General features: G+C 33.5%; 2 protein-coding genes across 5 annotated transcripts in view; one reads left to right on the top strand and one right to left on the bottom strand.

The window, feature by feature from the left end:
- LOC130623928 (helicase domino-like) overlaps positions 1-3,692 on the bottom strand; it is a 38,579-nt gene extending 34,887 nt beyond the window's left edge. For both annotated transcript variants that reach the window (XM_057439475.1, XM_057439477.1), the window contains exon 1: positions 3,540-3,692. The gene's annotated coding sequence lies outside the window, so the exon portion shown is untranslated. The remainder of the gene's footprint in view (positions 1-3,539) is intronic.
- Positions 3,693-8,392: 4,700 nt separating this feature from the next.
- LOC130623929 (glycogen debranching enzyme-like) overlaps positions 8,393-22,788 on the top strand; it is a 29,855-nt gene continuing 15,459 nt past the window's right edge. For 2 of the 3 annotated variants that reach the window (XR_008981163.1, XM_057439478.1), the window contains exons 1-8: positions 8,393-8,536; positions 8,958-9,020; positions 9,212-9,350; positions 18,265-19,060; positions 20,113-20,197; positions 20,637-20,746; positions 21,858-22,061; positions 22,402-22,668. Coding sequence is in view for 2 of the 3 variants with exons in the window: in XM_057439478.1 (XP_057295461.1) it covers positions 9,275-9,350; positions 18,265-19,060; positions 20,113-20,197; positions 20,637-20,746; positions 21,858-22,061; positions 22,402-22,668 (1,538 nt within the window). In the remaining variant the exon portion in view is untranslated. Of the gene's footprint in view, positions 8,537-8,618; positions 8,672-8,957; positions 9,021-9,211; positions 9,351-18,264; positions 19,061-20,112; positions 20,198-20,636; positions 20,747-21,857; positions 22,062-22,401; positions 22,669-22,788 lie in introns of all 3 variants that reach the window. The other variant, XM_057439479.1, reaches the window with a different exon arrangement.

The following is a 22,788-nucleotide window of genomic DNA, read 5'->3' as shown; positions in this document are numbered from 1 at the left end:
TTCATTAAAAAAAACAATAGGATAGCGAGTTCCTTTCAAATTGCGCGAAAATAATTGCTTCGTGTTAAAAACAAAGGAATAGCAAGAAACATTGTTTAAAAACAATACTCTGCGCGAGAATAAATTAAACGCGAAGGCCATTGAACTTTAAATTTTTTTAACAACGAAACTAATTATAGCGATTTTAATCTGATATATTTAAAAAACACAAGCTCTTTTAAAAAACAACAAATCCAATGATCTAAATATTTTAAAAAAACTAATGCTACTTTTAAAACTTTTAGTAATATTTCTTTATCGTCGAAATATATTTTTTAACATGCGAAACTTTTAAAAGTTATTTCGTTTAGCAACGCAAACGGAAAAACCCTACGTTCGGGACTTTTCCCTTCGCGATAAGATTTCGAAAACAAAATAAATTTTAATACCGAAGAAAGAAAAAATCTAAAAATATAACCTTTGACGTTTTATAGTATCACGCTACATTTTATTGTTAAAAACATTGTATTTGTTTTTTTCAGCGCAACAGCTCTATCTCTTAAAAGATAGAGCTGTTAAAGTTTCAATCTTTGTTAAAATATAATAATTTCTATCGCTTAAAAGCTTTATTTAACCCGCGCAACCAACAATGCCTTCTCGCTAGTTTATTTAGTTCCACACAAAACTTTTGTTTAATAAAAATATTAAACAATGGCTCTTCGTGTCACATTGATGGAGTTGATAACATTTGCAATTATGCTATTGGGAATAGTTATGTTAACACTATTTAACAATAGTTACGCGCAGTTAAAATAAGCTATTTTTTCTTCGATAATCTTTTGTTTATTACGCGCAAGTTAATAACTTACAAGACTCACAAGATAATTAATAAGAACAAAAGACAAACAACTACCGCCTCCGAGAAAAAGGTGTGAAACTTGAGCGTACGCGTACGCTTACATCTGGACTGTACTGTATGTCATTCGAAAGGGAATATTTTTTTCTAATGTCATGAATTTTTTGCAAAAAACCTAAAAAAAAATTTGTTTCCTTTACAGTAGCCTTAAATAATAAAGAATAACACAGAAACTTCGATTAATTTATCAGATTTATCATGTTCGGAACTTTGTTGATACATTTATAAAAACATTACAATGGAAACACAGCTCCAGATGCTCTCCCTCATTCATTATTTTTTTCATTATGACATGAATCCAGCAACCATGTGATCGATTTTGCCGTGCATTTATTATCGCATGATTCGTGCAATAAAATGCAATGGCGGTTCTGTAGGCGAAGAGAAATTGGGGTGAGTTTGTTATTTCTATGAAACATTAACATGTTCTGGTGTCAGTTTTCAATGAAATTTTCAGGATAATGTTTTCTTATGTAATAAAAGCAATAAAATAAGCAACTTTAAAAAATTTGCCCACAGGGTGATTACGCGCCTTTAAGGGTCTTCAGAGGGGTGGATAAGGCAGGTGGTGTTACTACGCACAACGTACAAATTTAATCGTGTGTTGTTGCAAGTCATCTATATGTTGGCAAACATATAGATGACTTGCTATCTTAATAAATTTTTTGTTTTTATTTTTTTGGTGACTGATAAATCTTTTTTATCAGTGTTTAAATTCCACAGTATGTACATACCCCCATTGAGTATCCTAGTACTCCACTCCATGTGGGTCAGCCCTACTCCTTCTAGAAGGTTTCTCCCAGAATCCCTTGCCTCAAGTATATATAGTTGGCACGTTAGGACGTCTTTTATTTTTGTTCTAGATCTCGCCTCTTTCAAACATGGCCTGCTCTCTGATGTTTTGTTTTTTCGTGAAGCCACCTACTCTGCTATCACAAAAAAGAGCTACCACACTCATCGCTCTGCATATTATAAATTTTGTAAACTCATGCACCTCCCAATTGTTCCTGCTAATACATCAAGTCTCTGTATGTACGCTGCCTACCTTGCCCGCTTTCTCCTTCCGCAGTCAGTTTGTGTGTACCTCAATTTTGTTGGACTTCTGCACCGGGAGATGGGGTTCCATAATCCACTCTCTGATAACTGGGTCCTTTCTGGGTTCTGACTGGTATGAAGCGGATGCTTGGTGTTCCACCACAGCCCCGTCTTCCTATTACCATAAATTTGCTTCTTGGTATACGGTCTCGTTTAAATCTCAATTCCAGTAAGCATGCCTCTTTTTAGGCTTTTTGCCTTGTATCCTTTTTTGGCCTATTTCGCAAGTCTCACCTGCTACCTACATCGTCAGCTGCCTTCAATGCTCGCATCAACTTTACTAGGTCTGATTTTCTTTTATCCCATTCACAGTTGTTGATACTAGCTCGCTGGAGTAAACCATCCAGTTGGGACAGCGTACTATTACTGTTCCGTTGGTGGCTAATCCATTGTCACCTTTGTGCCCAGCTGCTGCTGTCGCTCACACGTTTTCTCTCACGCCTGATGTACCAGCCTATAGAGCTTGGGGTTCCTGCCCACCTATATGGGACTCACTCATTTCGACAACATACATTTGGATTCAAATATTCGCAATACCTACTATGTATATATTTGTAATATAGACTCAGCTTTATATTAGCTACTTTGTCTTTATATAGTAGTATGCTCACTCATTTATCGTTGTATATATTTAGTTGTTTTTGTGTATGCTCGCTGCTCTTTGTATTTATTTGTTGTTGTTTTTAGTATTCTTGCTAATAGAACTGTTTACTGCATATTTGCGTTTTTACTGTGTGAGTTTAAGCAGGCAAAATAAAGCAATTTAATTGGCTAATAATTCTTTTTAGAAGATCTAATTGGTTAAAAAAAAAGTATTTACCTGCCGAAAAAAAATTAAATAAAGCTTATAGCAAGTCATCTATACGATTACTGTGAAAAGTTTATCATTTCTTGAACATGATAGTTTAGTAGGCGACGTTTCGGGAGATCCTTCTCCCATCATCGGGCAAAGTAAAATGATGTTGAGCATGTATTTATATAATTGCAGAGGATCGAAATTCATAAAAATTAACCAATCAGAAACGAGCTGATAATTACAGAAGAAGTAGTTACTTACATCTAGGTCCGAAAATGTTAATTACCGTAATTAACTGTAATTATTAGCTCGTCGCCTACTAAACTATCATGTTCAAGAAATGATAAACTTTCCACAGTAATATGAATACTGAACAGACAAACCGAAATAATATCCTCAATAATCATCGATACGACTTCACACTAAGTTTGCGTCTCCGTATTTTACTCATGGGTGCTTTTGCGGCTTGTTAAATGGCATAACAAAATCATACAAGGTGTTATATTTTTGCCCCATTGACATCAAAATACTCATTAGTGTATTAATTTTTGGAAGTATCATGGTGATATAAAAATTAAACCTGTTGGAGAAATTTCCTGACTGTAATGTTTACAAATTCAATTTAATTCCGTCAGCCAATAAAATTTATTGGCGGTAAATGTTATTCATAAATCAGGCCAACTTTAAACGCTCAATTTAGAAAAAATAAAAAACATCGAATTAAAATCTTATTAAAATCGAAATAAGACACACCTGAGGAACATTTCAGTTATCGACAGCCAAACATTTTCGTTTCAAAACTGCTCTTTTTTCTTGGATCAAAAGATGCTGGTTTCCACACCAGTGAAATAAGAATTCGCCGCCATTTAAATTTTGTGTGGAAGTTTTGGGACAAAGATCTCTATTGCGCAAGTCTCCTTCAAATTTACGGGGGTTTATAATATTTTTCTTTCCTTATGAAAAAAGTAAGAATGTCTTTTAAAATAAAGAAATTTAAAGTATCATTAAAATTTTTTTTTTTAGTTTCTGCTGAATTTTTTCTTTTTCTTCAAATTATAAAAATAGGATATTGCTAAAATAGTTAACACTAAATTGTACTCCTTCAAGCATCGACAATTCCAAAACTTACAACATTCCATGTCCATAACATACACTGAACTAAGTAAACAAGGATATCGAAAGCGCGAAGTGCACATCAAATCTGTTTCGATATGTTTGACACAGCCAGCATAAGGGAGGGACTGCAACCAAAACAAACTAGCTAGATAGCTAAACTTTGTTTTGGAAAAAATCAGGATCTATCTATTCTCACGATATGACAATATGTTTAGTAGCTAACTATATATTATTTATTTATTAAGTTGAACCACTCTGGGCAAAAAATTACAAAATTTTTTACTTTTATATTTTTTGCAAGTTCCGTTTCTTTAATATACTATTATTGTTCGCCTTTTCTAAGTTGTATTAATTCTTTGGAGTATTTGAAAAGTTCTTCTAGAATTGCGGAATCGTCTTTTTTTTTAATAGATCGTCTATATTTTCATAATTTCTTTGTAGAATTTCTGTAGATTTTTCGCAAGAAAACATATGTTCCGTGGTTTCCTCTGCTTTGCGACATAGTGGGCATGTCCTATCTTCATTAGTTCCTTTAAAATTATTTTTTACATCTATCATATTTAGTCTTATTATACCGATGACGTTTTCAGCTTTCAATTTACGTACTTCATTGCTTTCATTTCGTGCGGTTGTATAAATCTCATCTTAGTATGTTATTTTTCCACTCGTGCTTTGACATTGTTGTAATTTGTGGGATTGTGATGTCCATATTATCTTGTCCTATTGTTGTTTTCATTTCAGAGAACCAGCAATTCGGTGTTTCTCTGTCAATTTGTTGCATTAAAATCTGTTTGGCTATTCTGCTATCGTCTGATGATAGTAGCGTGTGTAAAAATAAAAGCTTCTTGTATGATACATAACTTTCAATAGTCCACATCCCAATTTCATGTAGTAAACCTAGATATGGTGAAGTTTTTTGTACAATCTGAATAGTATTTCTTTTTGCATTAATTCAAGCTGCTTCATATTATTCGATGTTTTTTCAAATCGCATTTTAAAAGTTTAAAAACGAAAAGTGGCATTTAATAGTTGTAAACAAGTCTTCTCGTATGTTTCTTAAATTAAAAATTGAATTTTTTTAAGTAATTAAATCAACAATACATTCTCGCGCAATGTATTTTAAAACTTTGCGAAAGATATTTATTATTTAATTACTTCACGCTAATACTTAAAGGAATAGCATATCAATACAATGCATCTCGCTATCACAACAAATATAATTGCTCCGATATTTTTTCGCGAGCGCATTGTTTTTTAACACGCAAATATAAACTCGCAAAACCCTTAAGGGATTTAATTATAACAAAAGACAAACAACTACCGTCCTCCACGCAAAGGTGTGATATTAGCCTGTACGCGGTAGATTACATTCAGACTGTACTATATGTCTTCTGATTTCTCGTTTTCAAAGATCGTATTGCCTTATCTAATTCTTTACGATTAATAGTAGAAGCTTTTGTTATTTGTGCTTCATATTTTCTATTGTGTGTCCAACTAATTTCTCCTGTTCTTCTTGTGTAAGAGTCTGAGGATTAGGTGTTTCTAGGAGCTCTTTAAACCAATCCTTATATATCTGTTAGATTTTATTGAAATCATCTTGAATATTTCCATTACTGTCTCGCATAGCAACTTTTGTCTTCTTGTTGTTATTCTTATTTTTCACAACTGAAACCAAAAACTGTTCGATCTAAAGTTTCATATATCTCTGACATACTTCATACCAAGAAGCAACTCTTTATTGGTCTTACAGAAACCTGGTTACACAACCATACGGATGCGGAACTACACATAAACGGTTACAAAATCTTTCGAACAGATAGCACTCGTAGAAAGACATCCCAACATGGACAGTACTCAGGTGGTGTAGCCATGTATGTTCAAAACGACCTAGCAGCCACCTTCAAACCAGTCCTAAACTACTCAGACAATGCAATACAGATCATTGTCATCTTCTCAGAGCATAAGAACTTGGCCCTAGCTACTATATACCGCCAACCAGATGACCACCAAAACAACAGATCAACATCAGAAAACTACTCACAAGCAATAAATGAGCTACATCAAGTACTGAACATCTCCCTATCTCCAGACATATTCATAATGGGTGACTTCAACCTACCTCACACCAACTGGCCGGATTGCACCCCAAACCAAAATAGTAGCAGAGAGATGATAGATAGATGTGCATATTTTACATGGCTAGCCTCACTAATATCGAGGGATATACCCTGTCTATTATTTCCAGGAGGGGCCATGGCGTAGATGGAGAGTCCTAGAGTATTTAATGCTCATTTTGAGCTACGAAGACCCAATTAGAGCCCGCGCTCTACTAGACAACTCCCGGCAACATCCAACGGCCCACACAGTGTGCCATCTTCCCAATTTCCCTCACATGGCTTGGGTTAACCCGGGGCTATGGTAACATTCACTCGCCCATGTTGAATCGCCGTCAAGAGGAATCGAACCCCGGTCTCCCGCACAGAGTACGAGAGCTATAACCACTAATCTACAGCGCCACAAAAAGAAATGATCACCATCACAAACAACCTACTACTTGAACTCAGTCTCACCCAAATCATCTGCAAACCTACACATATAGCTGGAAACATACTTGACCTTGTATTCATCAACAACACCAACATCATTCACGATATCTCATTTATACCTATGCTCAGATCAATATCACACCACTGCTTCCTAGATATATCATCCCCTTTCGATCTTCTAAATTACCAGAGTGAAAGTGTAAACTGGACTTGCATAACGGAAAACCTCCATACAGTCAACTGGGAGCAGGAATTCCAAGGTCTTGATGTACCAGACATGCTAAAGAAATGTTACAACATCTGCACCAAGGCATCAGAAACACATGTTCCATCAAGAAAGATAGAACAAACCAACAGAAATAAAATTCCAAGAGAGAGAATGGCACTCATGAGAAGACGAACCAGGATAAACAAACAACTAGTACGTGTTACATCGCCATCACGTACTGATAGGCTCCAGGAAGAACTCATTCAGATTGAAAAATCACTACAACTCTCATATAGAAATTTAACCATCATGCAAGAAGAGAAAGCCATTTGAAGAAGGAACAATTCCAGACACACTAACTAGTGCTATAATAACCCCAAAACACAAGAGTGGAAGCAAAACTAAAGCTGAAAACTACCGCCCAATTGCTCTAACTTCCCACATCATAAAGGTCTTTGAAAAGGTCGTCCAAAATCAAATTGTGTCATTCATGGAAGAAAATAACCTGTTCAACAGCTCCCAACATAGTTTTCCTGGTGGACAGTCATGTCTGAGCCAGCTTCTTGACCATTTCGACAATATTCTACAAACACTCTGCAACGACTCAAACGCTGATGTTGTATACCTGGATTTCGCAAAAGCATTTGACAAGGTCGATATAGACATAGCCCTTTAAAAGATAGAAAACTTAGGTATCAAAGGCAAACCACTCAAATGGCTGAAGTCCTTCCTAAAAAGCAGAACCCAGTACGTCTCAGTAAACAGTCACCACTCACGCACCACAAAAGTCATCTCTGGTGTACCACAAGGAAGTGTGCTTGGACCGCTCATCTTCCTGATCCTTATGGGGGATATTGATCTTTCTGTAAAGGACACATCACTCTCAAGGTTTGCAGATGATACAAGACTTACAATGAAGGTTAGCTCTGAAAGCGACATTGAAAAAATGCAAGCAGACCTAAACTCAATCTACGAATGGAGCAAACATGATGTTCAACAATACAAAGTTTGAACTCCTGCAGTACGGAAAAGACCTAGATCTGAAGTCAAAGTCAAAGTACAAAACAACAGCATCAACACAATCCAACCAAAAACACAAACCAAAGATCTTGGAATACTAATGACAGATGATGCTACCTTCAAATCGCATATAAAGAAAATCGTAGAAAATACAAAACAACTTACAAGCTGGATTCTTCAAGTCTTTCAATCGCGATCACCAAAAGTTCTCCTACCGCTATGGAAATCCCTTGTCATCCCTAGACTCGAGTACTCCTCTCAACTCTGGTCTCCTAGTAAAGGACAAATCAAGGTACTAGAAGCTCTGCAATGGAGCTACCTGAAAAAGATCAACTTTATACACAGAATGACTTACAACAACGCACCTAAACAGCTCAAATTGTACTTGTTACAACAACGACGTGAACGCTATCAAGCCATATACAGTTGGAAAATAGCTGAAGGCATTGTCCCAAACCTTCACCCACCCATGCAAACCCATGCAACACAAAGAAAAGAGCGTCTCTTTCAACTCACATCGGTGCTGAACAATTCCACAAGCTTTGCTAAACTACACAACAGCTTCTGTTATCAAGCTCCAAGAACCTTCAACGCCCTGCCCAAGTCTCTAAGAAGCATCACTTCATGTTCAGTTTTAAAGTTTAAAACAGCCCTCGACAAGTTTCTCAAAACTCTCCCAGATGAACCTCCGATCCCCGGGACTAATGAAGCCTCAGAAAACAGTATAGTCACTGTAGTTCGATCTAATCCTCATCCTCCTCTCTTTAGAGATGGAGTAGAAGAAGAGGAAGAAGTGACTGACGTTGGTCGTCCACGACAGGCCTAAAGCTACAACTTCAAAAGTAAACAAAGTAACATAAGTAAGTAACAATGCTCCAAATTTAGGGTTATTAACTCCTCGAAACTTAGTTATCTTTGACGTTATTTCAATCTTCTTTTTAGTGTTATGAATTTGCTGTTGTTTTTCTATCATTTCCGTTATTACCTTAAGTGATGTTAGTATGTTTTTTTCGTCTTGTTTTTTTGTGTCTCTTAGCTCTTTTGTAAGCTTTCTTTTCAATTTCATTAGGAGGATATGGTTTTTTGATTTGTTGGTATATTGGTTGATCTTACATTGTAGAAAACCCTTATTGGCAATTCTTAAGATGTACTTCTCCCAATTTTCATATTTGTCATTCAAATTGGTACTTGAGTTTTGTACTACTTCATATAAATTCCCATTGTTGGTTAACTGTTCGTACATTTCTTGTCTTTTGATACTCATATTTAATATATGTTTAGCGGTATTTGGTTTCTATTTGCTTCCTTCAAATCTATTATCATAGTGATTGCATTATGATCTGTGTAAGTTAACTCACTTTTATTTATTCTAAAGACATAATATAAGATTATTACTTACTTACTTGTCAACAAGGTGGACCACAATTTGTAGCTATGTATATTCTGAACATGTTGGAAGAAATGTGTCTTTGCTGTTATTACTTTAAGGTTTAAAATAGCTTTTTTTAGCACTGTAGCTATATATTTGTTTTTAGATAAACTTACACTTACACACAAGTACTAAAGCCATCTTAGCATAAGCTTTTTATAATAGCAGTATGATGGAGAATATTCAACCTTTGCAATTAGAAGAGGATAAAGACTATAGTACTACACTGTATCGTATTGAAAAAGGTAAATATGATATACTAGCTAAAAAACAGTTTTACTCCAAGGCCTTTTATTCTGAAAATGTGCTGACAAATTTTTTCATCACACATCGCATCTGTGTTTTTGTTTTGCTGACTGGATAAAAAAAATGCTTCATGCAAATCCAAATATTTGGTAAATGAGAATTATTTTTTTTCTGACAGCCTGTTATTGTCACATTTTTCATTGAAAACGTTGTTTAACATGTATATGCCTATTTATATTCGTTAAGTTCGTTACTAGACTGTGAGTTGGCCAAGATTAGTATTTTCCATGCACCTTTAGAGTTAATATAGGAAAACACTTTAATTTGTTAATATAACTTATATATATATGTATATTAACATAAGATACCAAACAACTTAAAAAATTAAATAGAGCACTTAGGTTTTGAATGAAACTTTACATGTGTGCAAGTTTTAAGGCCTCTTGTAACATCCTCATACTTACTTAAAAAAACCTCTGCATATATATCTTTTGTTTACACATGAACTTGATTGCTTTTTTGCTTGCTTGCGATGAAGTCTTCTTTTCTCACAACATGCAAACTATTGTTTAAAAGTGCTAACCATAACAAAAGCCATTGAAATTTATATTTTTTAAATGAACTGACACCAACTGCTTTCGATACTCTTTTACCACAATTAGGAATAATAGTTTCGATTGCTTCTACAGAACATTTCATCTTTTCAGAGCCAAATACAGAAATTTTTAGGCTATGATGTGACATTTTTATGATGTGTTTTCTATGTTTTCATCAACAACTATCTGTGTATGAAACAGGTGAAACTTGGCCTTGTTTTGTACATTTTATATTATTTTCTTTGGTTGATCCCACAATGCTATAATAATTAAGTATAACAATGGGTTCCATGAAGTTTACATAAGCTAGTTAAAGTTCTTGTGCAAGACATAAACTCTATTGTTTTCAACATCCAAAAATAGCTCATGTATTTAACAATAGGTTAACAATGGCAACAAAAATTCTGTTGCTACCGAAAGCTTGTGCAAATGTGATAATAATTTTACATGTACACAATAGTACATGTAAAATTACATTTAGCTGTAATGTACTTATTAAGCAACTTAGTTGAAACCTGTAAAGATATGCTAAGAACACGTTAAGAAGACGTTTTTTTGTATTATTATGAGAATGCTAAGAACTAATTGTTTCTTTAAACAAATGTCATACCAAGTGCTTTTATTTCAAATAAAGATTATAAACAAAGTTTATACAAACTTTTTAAGGGATCAAACTTCTTAACAAATCATCTCCAAGATCGTTTCATTTTTGATACAAATCGAAACAATTTTTATCGTGAGATGAATTTTGAAATTTGAAATGATGTTACACCAATTAAATTTGTAAAACATAAATCAAACCATTTCATGAGAGGCGTGCGATAGCATGTGCACGCCCATGGGCACCCGCATATTTGTTTGGGCATGCGATTAATCGCACATGCAAATCTTTTTTTTCTTTATATCTGCGATAGCTTTCTGAAATTATGAAATTACAAAAAAAAGCGATGAAGTCAAAGAATGATTTAAAAAGGCTTTGTAACTCTTATTGTTAACTTAGATGTTTTTCACGTACATATAAAACCGTGTAGTTAAAATGCATATTTTTTCCATGATCGTTTTACTTTTTATAAGATTTGAAACGATTTTGATTGTATGTAGCAATCGTATCATCATTTTATAAAATCGTTTCAGATGGTTTCATGAAACAAAATTTTAATTTACAAAATGATTATGAAATGATTTAATATAAAACAAGAAAACCGTCCGGTTTGATCACACATTCGTATTGTACACATACTTTATGCTTGAATATTGTATTGATTATATTTATATACCTTGTATCTATAGATCTATGTTTCTATAGACCTGTTGTATAATTTTTATTCTAATTGAAAATTGGTATATGACACCCAAAACGTGGTAAAATGTTGTTTTAATTTGTGCACATACACATGGATGTCCAAGTTTTAACATAAAATATTGTCAATCGAATTTCAAATGTCTCATGTAAAAACAACAAGAACTGAAGCGGTTTGAACACTCACATTATTAAAATATGAAATATACAATGATAAAATTTGGCTTAAACTTCTTTTATATCTGCGTACGTTTTTAAAGAAATCTTATATTTATTGTTTATTCACACGTTTATAGTTTTTCTAAAAACTAAAACACCATGATGACGTTGGATGAAAGTGAATTTGAAGATTTAGATTGGTTGTTTGAAAGTTATCCAAAAGATGAAAGCATAAATGTTGAAGATATTTATCAAGGCAAGAAATAATGAGTTTTTTTAAAATGTCTTTATTTTTTCGTATGTTTTCTAAAACAAACTTTCTTGTTTGAACGTAAGTTTGTTTTTAAAATTATGTATTTCTATTTTCTGTTTTACTTTTAGAATTCCTGAGCAAAACAACAACAAGCTGCAGCGTCCACAAAAATAATCCAGAACTTGTGCTGTCCATCAGGAGCTTTATAGAGCAAGGTTCAGCTGGGGCCCACCTTGGATGCAGAAATGATGCAATGTACACTAATGGAGTTACATTAAAAGATATTGTTCGTCACATTAAAAATACAATTGGGATAGACATCAGTAAAGACACCGTCCGCAGACTTATGCTTCCCCCTCGTTGAAAGACAACTGCGAATAAGCGTTTTAAGGGCTTGATTGATGCCATGTTCCACCGAAGACGAGACCATGATTTTCCGCATTCAAATTGGAAACTCGTCCTGGCCGGATATCAAGTTTTGAGAAAAAAAACGAAAAAAGTAGGTCGTTATCAAAACCCAGAAACAATCACTTTCTGTAGGAGAAGTCATTATAAGACTATAAACAGTGATGTTGATGTATGCACAGATCGACTTAATCGCGAAAAATTATATGGTAACGAAACGGTAATTTAACTGAAACTTTTTCCCTCTCGTGTTTTGGAAAGTACGAACGTTATGCATTTTAATCATTTGATGGAGTTAATAAAACACGAGACACTTATGAATCCGCATAACGTTATTTTAATTGCTATCTGTGGACCAGGTTGGTCTGTGAAAAGAGTTATTAATTTAATGTTGCTGGGTTTTTTGTAGCTAAACTGTCACTTGGATTCGCAATTGTACAATGTTATTCGCCTTGGCACTCACGATGTAACCCCATCGAACGAAGCTGGTCGTATTTAACTAAGCAGATAGTCGGTGTTACATTACCAGACATGATTGAAGGAGTCGTACCTGCAGCAGGCGACGATGAAACATGGCATAAAGTGCTAGACAATGCCACCATCGAGTGCACGAAATTTTGGCCTAACAAATACTACGCTGGATTTCAGATTACTGCAGAAAGCGTTTTAAGTAGTGATCCAATAATACCGCATATCAAGGCAACCCATGGTCTTCTTAAAACGTTTGTGGATGCTTCTGCTAAGAACATTCGAGAAACACGTGAGCTCCTAGAACTGCAGTCGTTTTATCAATTCTTTGTAAAACATGCTAATCGAAAAGCATATCAGTTGGAATTTTTTAGGTGCTTGTCACCTGACTGTAGCCACTGTTCAAAAGCCAAAATTAATTTTCCAAGGAAAATTAACAAAATTTCATCTAGAATATAACTTGTTAAAAATAATCCTAAAATAAGCAAACAATCGTTAGTTCTTTCGGAGTTTTTTTTCGTGTTATCATTTTATGCACCTTTGCATTGTTTATAACTGCCACCATAAATTCCATTGTTTCGAAAAATATGTTCTTGTTATTTATAGATTTTTTTAATCTGGCTACATGAATAATTAATTATTTACATTAGCTTTCTGAATAATTTGTTCAGGCATCTTATGAAAGAGTATTCATATGCTAAAAAAGACATACAATATATCGGTTGTTGTACAATCTTTAAAACATCGCCATTTCGTATTAAAAAATGCGTATTTATTTAAAAACTTTAGAATTTACTTCGTAATTGGTTATATAAAAATCGGCTGCAAATAGTGCACATGATAATTGCAATGTGATAAATTAGAAACGATTTTAAAACGATCTACAGCCACAAAAAAGAGCGTTTGCAAAAAAGTTTGAAACGATTTTAAAATGGAGTTGAAACGATTTTATATGAAGCACGATACGATTGTGAAATGATTGCGAAATGATTCTAACTGAAATGAAACGATTTTAAAGCAAATTTATAAATGTTGATACAAATGGGATACAAATTACTGTTGGTTTTAATCGTTTCAAATCGTTTCAAATTCGTATAGAGATCATTTCAAAAAAAATATTATACAAATTCAAATTTGAAACGATCGTGGAGAGGATCCCTAGTGTAGTTAAAATAGAAAAATAATTAAATTAATAACAAGAAAGCAAGAGAAGCCGTTAATAATAATTTGATCTAATATTTATTTTTACATATTTTACACCTAAAGGTTTCTTCGTTAAAAAAGACACGAAATAATGAATTATTAGCCATGTAAAATATTCACATCTACCTGTGGGGTGAAGAGGGGGTAAAGAAATTTGTTCTTACTTTTGCTTCTTGAAAATTTAATTTTTTAAGATTGCGGGCGCACTGCACGTGCGGTATTATTGAGGCATGTGATTCATTGCACGCCTACTAAATTCTAATGAAGTGGCCTGGTAAATTATTATTCTAATGACAAAAAATGCATTCCTTTGAAACATAAATGTCCCTGTAATTCGTCCTAAAATGACATATTTTTTTGATACCTAATATCGCTGTATTCTGTTGTAAAATTGTTGTTCTTCTAATATGATGATAAAAAGAAAGCTTAAAAATTACCATATTTAACTCTAAAATGACAACAACAAGCCCCTTGGATGCTTAAAAATTGTCATATTTCGTTCTAAAATGAAAAGAAAGCAAGAAGCCATGTGGCTAACAATTTTCTGGTAAGCATATCGCATGGAGGATTAACGAACAAAGTAAATTTGCTTAAAATGTTCATTAATATGCAAAATTAAGCATAGAAATTATGAGCAAAACGTTTTGTCCAAAAATTAGTACAAATGAGGTAGTCTTCATGGTTTACAAAATTAAAATCTAGATGTTTTGTTAGGGTTGTGTCTATCTAGTTCGCATAAAGCCAGCCCTTAAAATTAGAATTTTTTTACGTCTTATTTTACGTAGGTTAATAGTTCTCCATGCCAACTGACTTTTTATGTTTCAAGATGAACTCATTAGGTTAGGGCATCATTAGGTTGTATATCGCAGAAGTCGCTGGTGACATGATTTAAAAATGCTTGCCACTGGCACAGTTTAACATGAAGCAAAACTGTACAGGTGGCCCAATTGTTTAAATCTTTGAAGAACATCTGTCCTCACAAAATTGAGCGCAGGGCTGACTTATTGCCTGCTGTGTCGTGTGGGAGAAAGAACTTCTGGACTTCTTTTTAATAAGATATACAATTTTTTCGATTATTATTACGAATTGAATGGCACCACAGTATTTCTGTTAAGATAAGAGACAAGGCAACCTTGCAAATTTTTTTTGAAACAATCAAGCTACCATGAATACTGCCATTTTGAAAGTTGTTGAGTTGGGTTAATGACTTTTTAACATGATAAGATATATTTATAATCACGTTTTTCAGCCATGTATCTGAAACCAACTTTAAGATTTTGGCTAGAAACACACATACAGCAGAAGAAAAAATGTAATTTTTCATCCAACAGTGTATTTAAAATCTATAATGGTCATTTTGGGCAATAAGCTTGGATGTTTTAAAGTTTTTTTTTTTTAGTTTTTTTTTCATATAGGAGTCTTCTATGTTTATATCTTGTAATATCTTTTTTGTGCATTTTCAACTGTTTCATTATTATAAAGCTGTTATCACGTTGGTATTATGCCGTTATAGCGCTTGTGCTTCAGCATTGATTTAAGACTTTGATCATCACTTTTAAGCATCAAATAAGGCATTAAAACAGCCAACCTTATAACATGTTAGTAACGCTTCTCAATTATATGTCTATTTTTAGCAGTCTTCCCCTTCCCAACAATTGTAGTAAGACTGGTGTTTTGAACAACAATTGTAGTAAACTGGGGTTTTTATTCATACCCTGAGCGTCAGGTGTATGAGAGATGCCCAGGCGCATCAACATGTCCTGAGCATCAGGCACTTGCTAAATACTGATGTTTTTATTCATACCCTGAGCATCAGGTGTGTAAGATATGCCCTGAGCGTCAGGCGCATTGACATGCCCTGAGCTTCAGGTGCATGTTTCCTATTCAAGTGATGGTTTAAAGGTTACATCCCGAGCAAAAACAAGCTGTGCTTAATAGGTAAGTAAAATATAGTTAATAAAGAAAAAAACATTCCTTTTTACTAAAAATGTTGTTTTTGAAAGATATAAGGAATTAAAAAATACCACACTTCCACATAACCATGGGCTTCGCGTTCGCCATTGCTGAGTGTTTTGAAACAAAAAAGCAAATGCAATATATCTTGTGTCGTCATCACAAGATTTAACACAGACCAGATTGTCACACGGAAAGTGAAGAAAATTTAATTTAAAGACTGCCAACCTAAACTAAGTAAAAAATTATTTCTCCCCCGCTGCAAGCGAGCAGACACGTCGGTTAATCTAGGAAAAAAGCACCACTCTTCCTTTTACCACATCAACTTGTTTTAAGAAAAAGTCGAAAACTTAAAATGAATTGTTCCGTTTGGGGTTGTGAGTGACAACTTCATTCAAGAAAAAGACACCCTACCTAATCTTTTTTAATATCCCCCAAAAGACAACACAATAGCAAACGCGGAGATTGTACGACTGAGAAGAGTAATCCTTGTATTTGCATAATATGTCAGATTTTAGGTGTAAAAAAAAGACTCCCTAAAAATTAGTTGAAGGCTAAAATGCCCATGAAATACAAAGATAAAAAAATTGAAGAAACGCCGACTACGCGTGTTAAACTGGAAAGAAAGAAGGTATGTAGTAGTTTTATACTAACCACATAGCTTTTTTGTCATGAGTCGCGAAACCACTGTTTCAGGTTGTTCGCGAACTTTTATCGAGTAGCTCACATACTTTCAGCGGTTGTGAATTAGAAAATATGGAAATATATCTGGAGTTATTGAGAATAATATCTCGATGCAAGCTGATGCGACAGATAAAAGTATGCAAACGTTGAAATCCACTATTACAAATACCCAACTTGCTGGCAGTTAGTAGCACTTGATCACAACAACAACATAAATGTGTGTGTACTTTCATTTCTATTTTTGTCTTTCTGCTCAGTTCTCTAAAAAGTTATTAATACCTCCTTTTACTTTTAGGCCAAGAAGAAAACTAAGGAAAGTCAACACGTCCCTCGTTATAAAACTTCTTTTTCGCGCTACTCGAAAAGATTTGTTGCAGAAAAAGTGAAAAAGTACAAATGTTATGAATTTTTACGGAACATCGCTATTGCATCGTATTAACGAGCTTTGGCAAAAATGTAGTAGAGGACAAAATGGCGAAGGAAAGTAGAAAATGAAAGGAATTCTTTTAGCACCAACAGAACGACCTGAGAGAAGTGAAATTATAGAACGCTCCTTAAAGTATTCACGAATGTAAATATAGTTATGCATGTACACATTTGTTATAGTAATATGTTTTATAAAAATATTAGAGTTGGATTTCAGGTTAAAAATACATAGTAGATCTATTGTGTCTATTATTTAGATAGGGAAAAAAGAATGATGACCAGCCTAGAATTTAGTATTCTTGTAAAAAGCATGTAAGTTGTATGTTGTAGTTCATTTGTACATATTCCTATTTGCCGTCGGTATTAACTACGTGCACCCATGTGAAATTCATCTGCACCAGATACAATTAATTTTGTTTCTGTCAGTGACTCACCCGATTCCGTTTCCGGCTCGTCCATATGGTGTGAAGTACTTGAACAGAGTTGTCTCCCGTTGGTTCATATTGAAAACCCAAAAATGTATTTTCATCCATACTCCTACTCGTGTTGATATACTTATTAATTTCCTTAAAAATTGGTTTAGCTTCTGCATGCTTTTAGAATTCACTTTATAATACAGGGAAAGGGGGGTGGGGTAAGTGAAAAGTCTGCATAATCTTTATTACAATTTTCATTCTGGTCAGTTCTTATCTCGTGATGACGTCACATTGCTGATGTGAGCATTTTTTTCCGTTTTCATAATGCCTGCGTGACTAGGGTTTGGAGAGGTAGCTAAACAGCAGTAAGTCAATTTCTTTTCCAATGGTACTCCTTTATTCTGTAAATATAGTGAAAAGCATTGTTGTGGATTATTGTTGTGGACAAAAACATGTTGTTGTGGATTATTTTAGGGGAACTTATTTTTACTTGGGAGATAACCTTTAAGTAGAGATCTCCTGAGTGTCAGGCACATCGACATGTCCTGAGTGTCAGGCACATGCTAATTACTAGTGTTTTTATTCATACCCTGAGTGTCAGCTGTATGAGAGATGGCCTGAGCATCAGGAGCATCAACATGCCCTGGGCATTAGGCGCATGTTTCCTAAACAAGTGCTGCTGATTGAGATCATGCCCTGGGCATTAGGCGCACCTCAATGAGCGTCAAGTTTGTTTCCAAGTGCACAACTAGAACAGCAAATATAGTGTATCAGGTATAATGACTTGTATCAACATATTACTTGCCTAAACGTCTGACGAAGGAGGCCCAACATACCCAAATTTCCCCATATTGTGAAAAGAAACAACCAGAAGAAATATGTTATTTGCTATAATTTTCCAATTTGACGTGTTACAATGTAATAACACAATAAGAAATTCACATATGTAATCGACTGGCACTGCCATACTTTATTGCACCAACACTCCCTCGTTGATATTACATAATACAGTCATTAAAAACTAATAAGTACATACTATATCCTTTTAAGGTTGGACGATTCGGTTTGCATTGGGATCCAGTCTGCAAGGTATAGATGTTCAACTATTTTGCAACCATCCAACAACATCTGAAGTTGAATTTGATGAGAAAAAGTATAATGAATTGTCATGGTTAACACAGACCGAATATTCATTAGATTTAGTTGACTTATACTCCGATCTAAAAATACACAAAGCTGGTGTATTTAAGTTCTATTTGCAAAAGAATTTACATGGCAAAAAAACTTGCATCTGCCAAGGGACTTTTATTGTTGATCCTGTCCTGAAACTTAATTGCAATCAGTTGCACTTGGATAGTATAATTTTGCAAACGGTGTTGACAAAATGTCTTGGTCCATTTTCTCAGTGGAAAAAACGGCTTCAAGTTGCGTACGAAACAGGATACAATATGATTCATTTCACCCCAATACAAGAGCTAGGTTCATCAAACTCGTCGTATTCTTTGAAAGATCATATGAAGTTTGGTCCATCGTTTTCTGATGGTGAAGCTGAGTTAACAGAAACTGCCTTAAAAAAGTTCATCAACAAAATACGTCAAGAATGGAACATGCTCTCCATAATAGATGTAGTATGGAATCATTGCGCCAACAATTGTGAATGGATTTTAAAGCATCCCAACGCTGCCTACAATTTAAAAAATTCACCCCATTTACGTCCTGCCTTTCTTGTTGATCGCACATTGTGGTATCTAAACAAAGACATAATGAAGGGTAAACTTATAAACAATGGCATATTAAAATCCATAACAACAGAACAAGAGATTGATTTTATTAGAATCGCACTTAGGTAAGTGACTAATTGTATACATCTTCAGGGGGAGCCAAACCATTGCTAAATATCAATTTATGCTATTAATTTGGATCAGGTGTATGCTCACATAAAAATACAGGAAATGAAAAAGGAAACAAAAATTCTATTGATCAGTCTGTGTTGTACTACTATTGCTTATTGTGACCACCACAACTAGGTATCCTTTTCTAATAAACTGTAAAAGGCTAGTGAGGATATATTACAACTTACAAACATTCCTGTTCATGTAATTGATGTCATTTCATAGTTACTTACTGTGAGCATATATTTACCACTCAACAGGTAAATCTTGGGGACTTACTTTTTTTGCATGCAATGCAATCTGTTGTTTGAAGTACAACAGGCTTATTCAACAAAATAGTATAGTTAGATCAAAGTAAATCCCATTTTATTTCACCTTGTTGTACATAGTGTATATTTTTTCGATAATATTGCATGGTGTTATGCAACATTTTGATGGCAAAAAATAACAGACATGTGCTACCATGCTTGCAAATGAACAGGAAAGTTGAGATAAAATTGAATGGGTTTAGAGTAATGTGTTCTTTAAATAAGTTAATAATGAATCAGAGGGGATTGTGCAATGCTATCTATGTCTGAAAAGTGCAACAAAAATCTTTTTAATATAACTCACATATTTTACAAATATTTTACAACTACATATTTACAATTCCGTACTAGTTTCATTTCTGACCTTATTTTCAAATATTAGTTTTTTGTAGCTTATCATAACTGAAAAGACTATCAAGTGTAAATGTTTTTCCCCTGATTGTGAGTGTACTTCTTCGTGTTTCTAAAAAGTTGTCAAATATTTTCATTTTTATTTCTAGATTTGAAATTATTTCTCTTTGTCAGAATTTTGTTAAATGCAAGATATTATGCCATAAAGCAAAAGCTTGATTTAAAAAGTTTCATTTTAAGAAAGCAGGAAATGAATTAGAAATGTGATTTTGTTGGAACATGCCATCATGACTCCGACGAAAGTTGAATGTAGTTTTCTGAAACTAATAATGATAGTTTTCTTTTAGGAAACGTTTGAAATTATTAAGGCTTTGTGAATTTTTTCAAGTTGATCTCAAAAGTGAACTACAAAAGTTTATGGATGCTGATGAGGTGAGCAAGCGTTTGTTTGTTTGTTTGTTTGTTTGTTTTTGTAACATATCCGGGAACTTTGACCAAATTCCAAACAAAAATTATGTAAAATTATGTGAAAAATTATCTTAAGATATAACTTGCATAAAGTATTGTAAAAGGGAGTTATAAGAAGTATAAAGGTGTACTAAAGTTTTGTCTGTACTTTAGACAATTATATGGTTATATTATAATAAAATGCAACAATGCAAGAGATCTTCAGTAATAAAACAAAACTAAATTAAATGTTTGGAATAATATGTTACACAAAAAGAATGATCGGTTTACACATTTTTGATAAATAGAAACTTATAAAATTATACAATGTCTCGGTGTACATAAACTACATAACAAACTTTTAAAGTCGTACTTAAAATTAGATTAATTAAAATTGGATTAAAATAAGTATTATTAATTTTAGACATTTATGAAGAAAGAAGCTACACCAAAGATTATTCAAGATCCTAGTTATAGAAGATTTGGTTGCCATGTCAATATTGATGAAATTGCACATTTGTGTTACATGGAAAGGTATTTACTTGTGGGTGAATTACTAAATTAATCTTCAGTGAAACTTTGCCTTTTTTTATTTTAGTAAGCCAATTTCTAGATATTTATAATCAATATCTGAATTTGAACCTACATTTAGAAAATCATAATATAAATGTTTGTTATTATAAATTAAAATAATTGTTTGTTTAATAAAAATTGTTATGAAACAATTATGAAAACCACACTACGTAATTTGTCAGCTTGTTGTTCCATTTTAAAATAGTCAGCTGTTGTTTTTAGTAGTAGGTTTTGTGACTTTAATAGGTTTTGTGACTAAGATTTTAAATAAGTTTTTGTTTGAGGTGGGTGAATCTTTTGTGACCCACTGTAGTTTTTCATAATTGCATTATTTTTACCATGGGGGTCCTAATTTTTTCGTTCAATGATGGGCGAATCATTCTTGGTTGACGATGACTGCATGGGTGAGCCATAGTAAATTACATTTGCACATACATACCATCCAGATAAGCTATCTGTGTGTGCTGGCAGTTTTGGTGGTCGTGTATAGAATTTTGCTTGCACACAGTAACACTGATCCAGTTTGATTAAGTGTTTTGTTTACACTTAAACCTGTGCGAATAACCATCTCTGTTCAACAACCATCTCTTTATCACAACACAGCACAATCACAAAATTTAACTCCCGTAAATCACAACCTATATAATAGTGACAAACACCCTGATTGTGAGTAACTTTATGTATTCTAAAACTTGCTGTTTATATGCTACCTGATAACATAGGGGTCGTACAATAATTATATAACATCTGAGGGGTGGGTATATGATCTATGATCATTTTATGGGGAGTGGTAAAAAATGGCCAAAATAGGTACATAATTATTGACAACCCCCTTACATCACGTAAAAATTTATTAAAACCTTATCTTTTTTTTAATTCTATACTGAAAAAATATGGCACCATGAGTTGATCAGGAATTCGGTAATAAAAAATTTAAATTTAGCAAAAAAATATCAGTGTGTAGTTTTTAATTTCAGACCAAACTCACCAAATTTTCTCTGCACCATATTTTGAATATATAAAGTTTTTATTGTGAACTATGTTGTCTATCCTCTTTGTTTCTTTTCTTTAGTAATGGAATTCCAACAGACAAAGATACTGCCTGTAGAAATTTCCAAAAAATTATTGAAAAATTAAATGTTGAAAAAGCAACATATGTTGCCAAACTTGAAGAAAAGATAATTCATAATACGGCAGGTCATATTAGGTATCACTTTCTGGATGATAATGGACCTAAGTATGGTTGTGTAACAAAGGAACATTCAATAGCCACAAGGTTTGTGTAATAATGCTGTATAACATCTTTTTGCCGAATGTCTTTATTATTTTATATTTAAGAGCATAATTTTATTGTTAATGCCTTTTTCGGGCTTTTTTGTAGGGAGAATTAAATATATTTTTGTGTGTATTAGTTTTGGAGCAAAACCTCTTTACATAAAATGTATTTTTATATTTTGTTTTAAGCAGACTAAAAATAAAATTCCAAAAAGTGTATACTTTACATATGAATACAAATTTTTTTCTGCCAATCTATAAACTAGCACATACACAAATAACAACAAATAAGCTATGCTGGTAAATATATAGTTTTTCTTTTCTTTTATAAATTTATTTAGATACTTCTCATACCCTTTCAAAGACACATCAATAAAAAACGATGCATTGCTAGTAGATAATGGCGATGCGGCTCTCATTATGGCTCATAATGGTTGGGTTATGGGTGGGGATGCGTTGAAGAACTTTGCTGAGTCTGATTCCAGTGTTTATCTATGCCGTGAGTTAGTGGCTTGGGGAGATAGCATTAAGTTGCGATATGGATTGAAGCCGGATGATTCTCCCTACTTGTGGAATTTAATGAAAGAGTACACAGAGCAAATGGCAAGGTCAGTATACCTACAACAGTCAAAACAGAAAGCAGAAGTACATTGTTGATAATCTGCAAATCACCCAGTGCTTCAATATGCATTTTTAATTATTTGATTTTTATTGGCGATAAGGTTTCA

The sequence above is a fragment of the Hydractinia symbiolongicarpus genome, chromosome 13 (assembly GCF_029227915.1).
Source record: "Hydractinia symbiolongicarpus strain clone_291-10 chromosome 13, HSymV2.1, whole genome shotgun sequence".
Taxonomy (NCBI): domain Eukaryota; kingdom Metazoa; phylum Cnidaria; class Hydrozoa; order Anthoathecata; family Hydractiniidae; genus Hydractinia; species Hydractinia symbiolongicarpus.
Note: the sequence above shows the minus strand (reverse complement) of the source record. Positions and strands in the feature narration are given on the sequence as shown.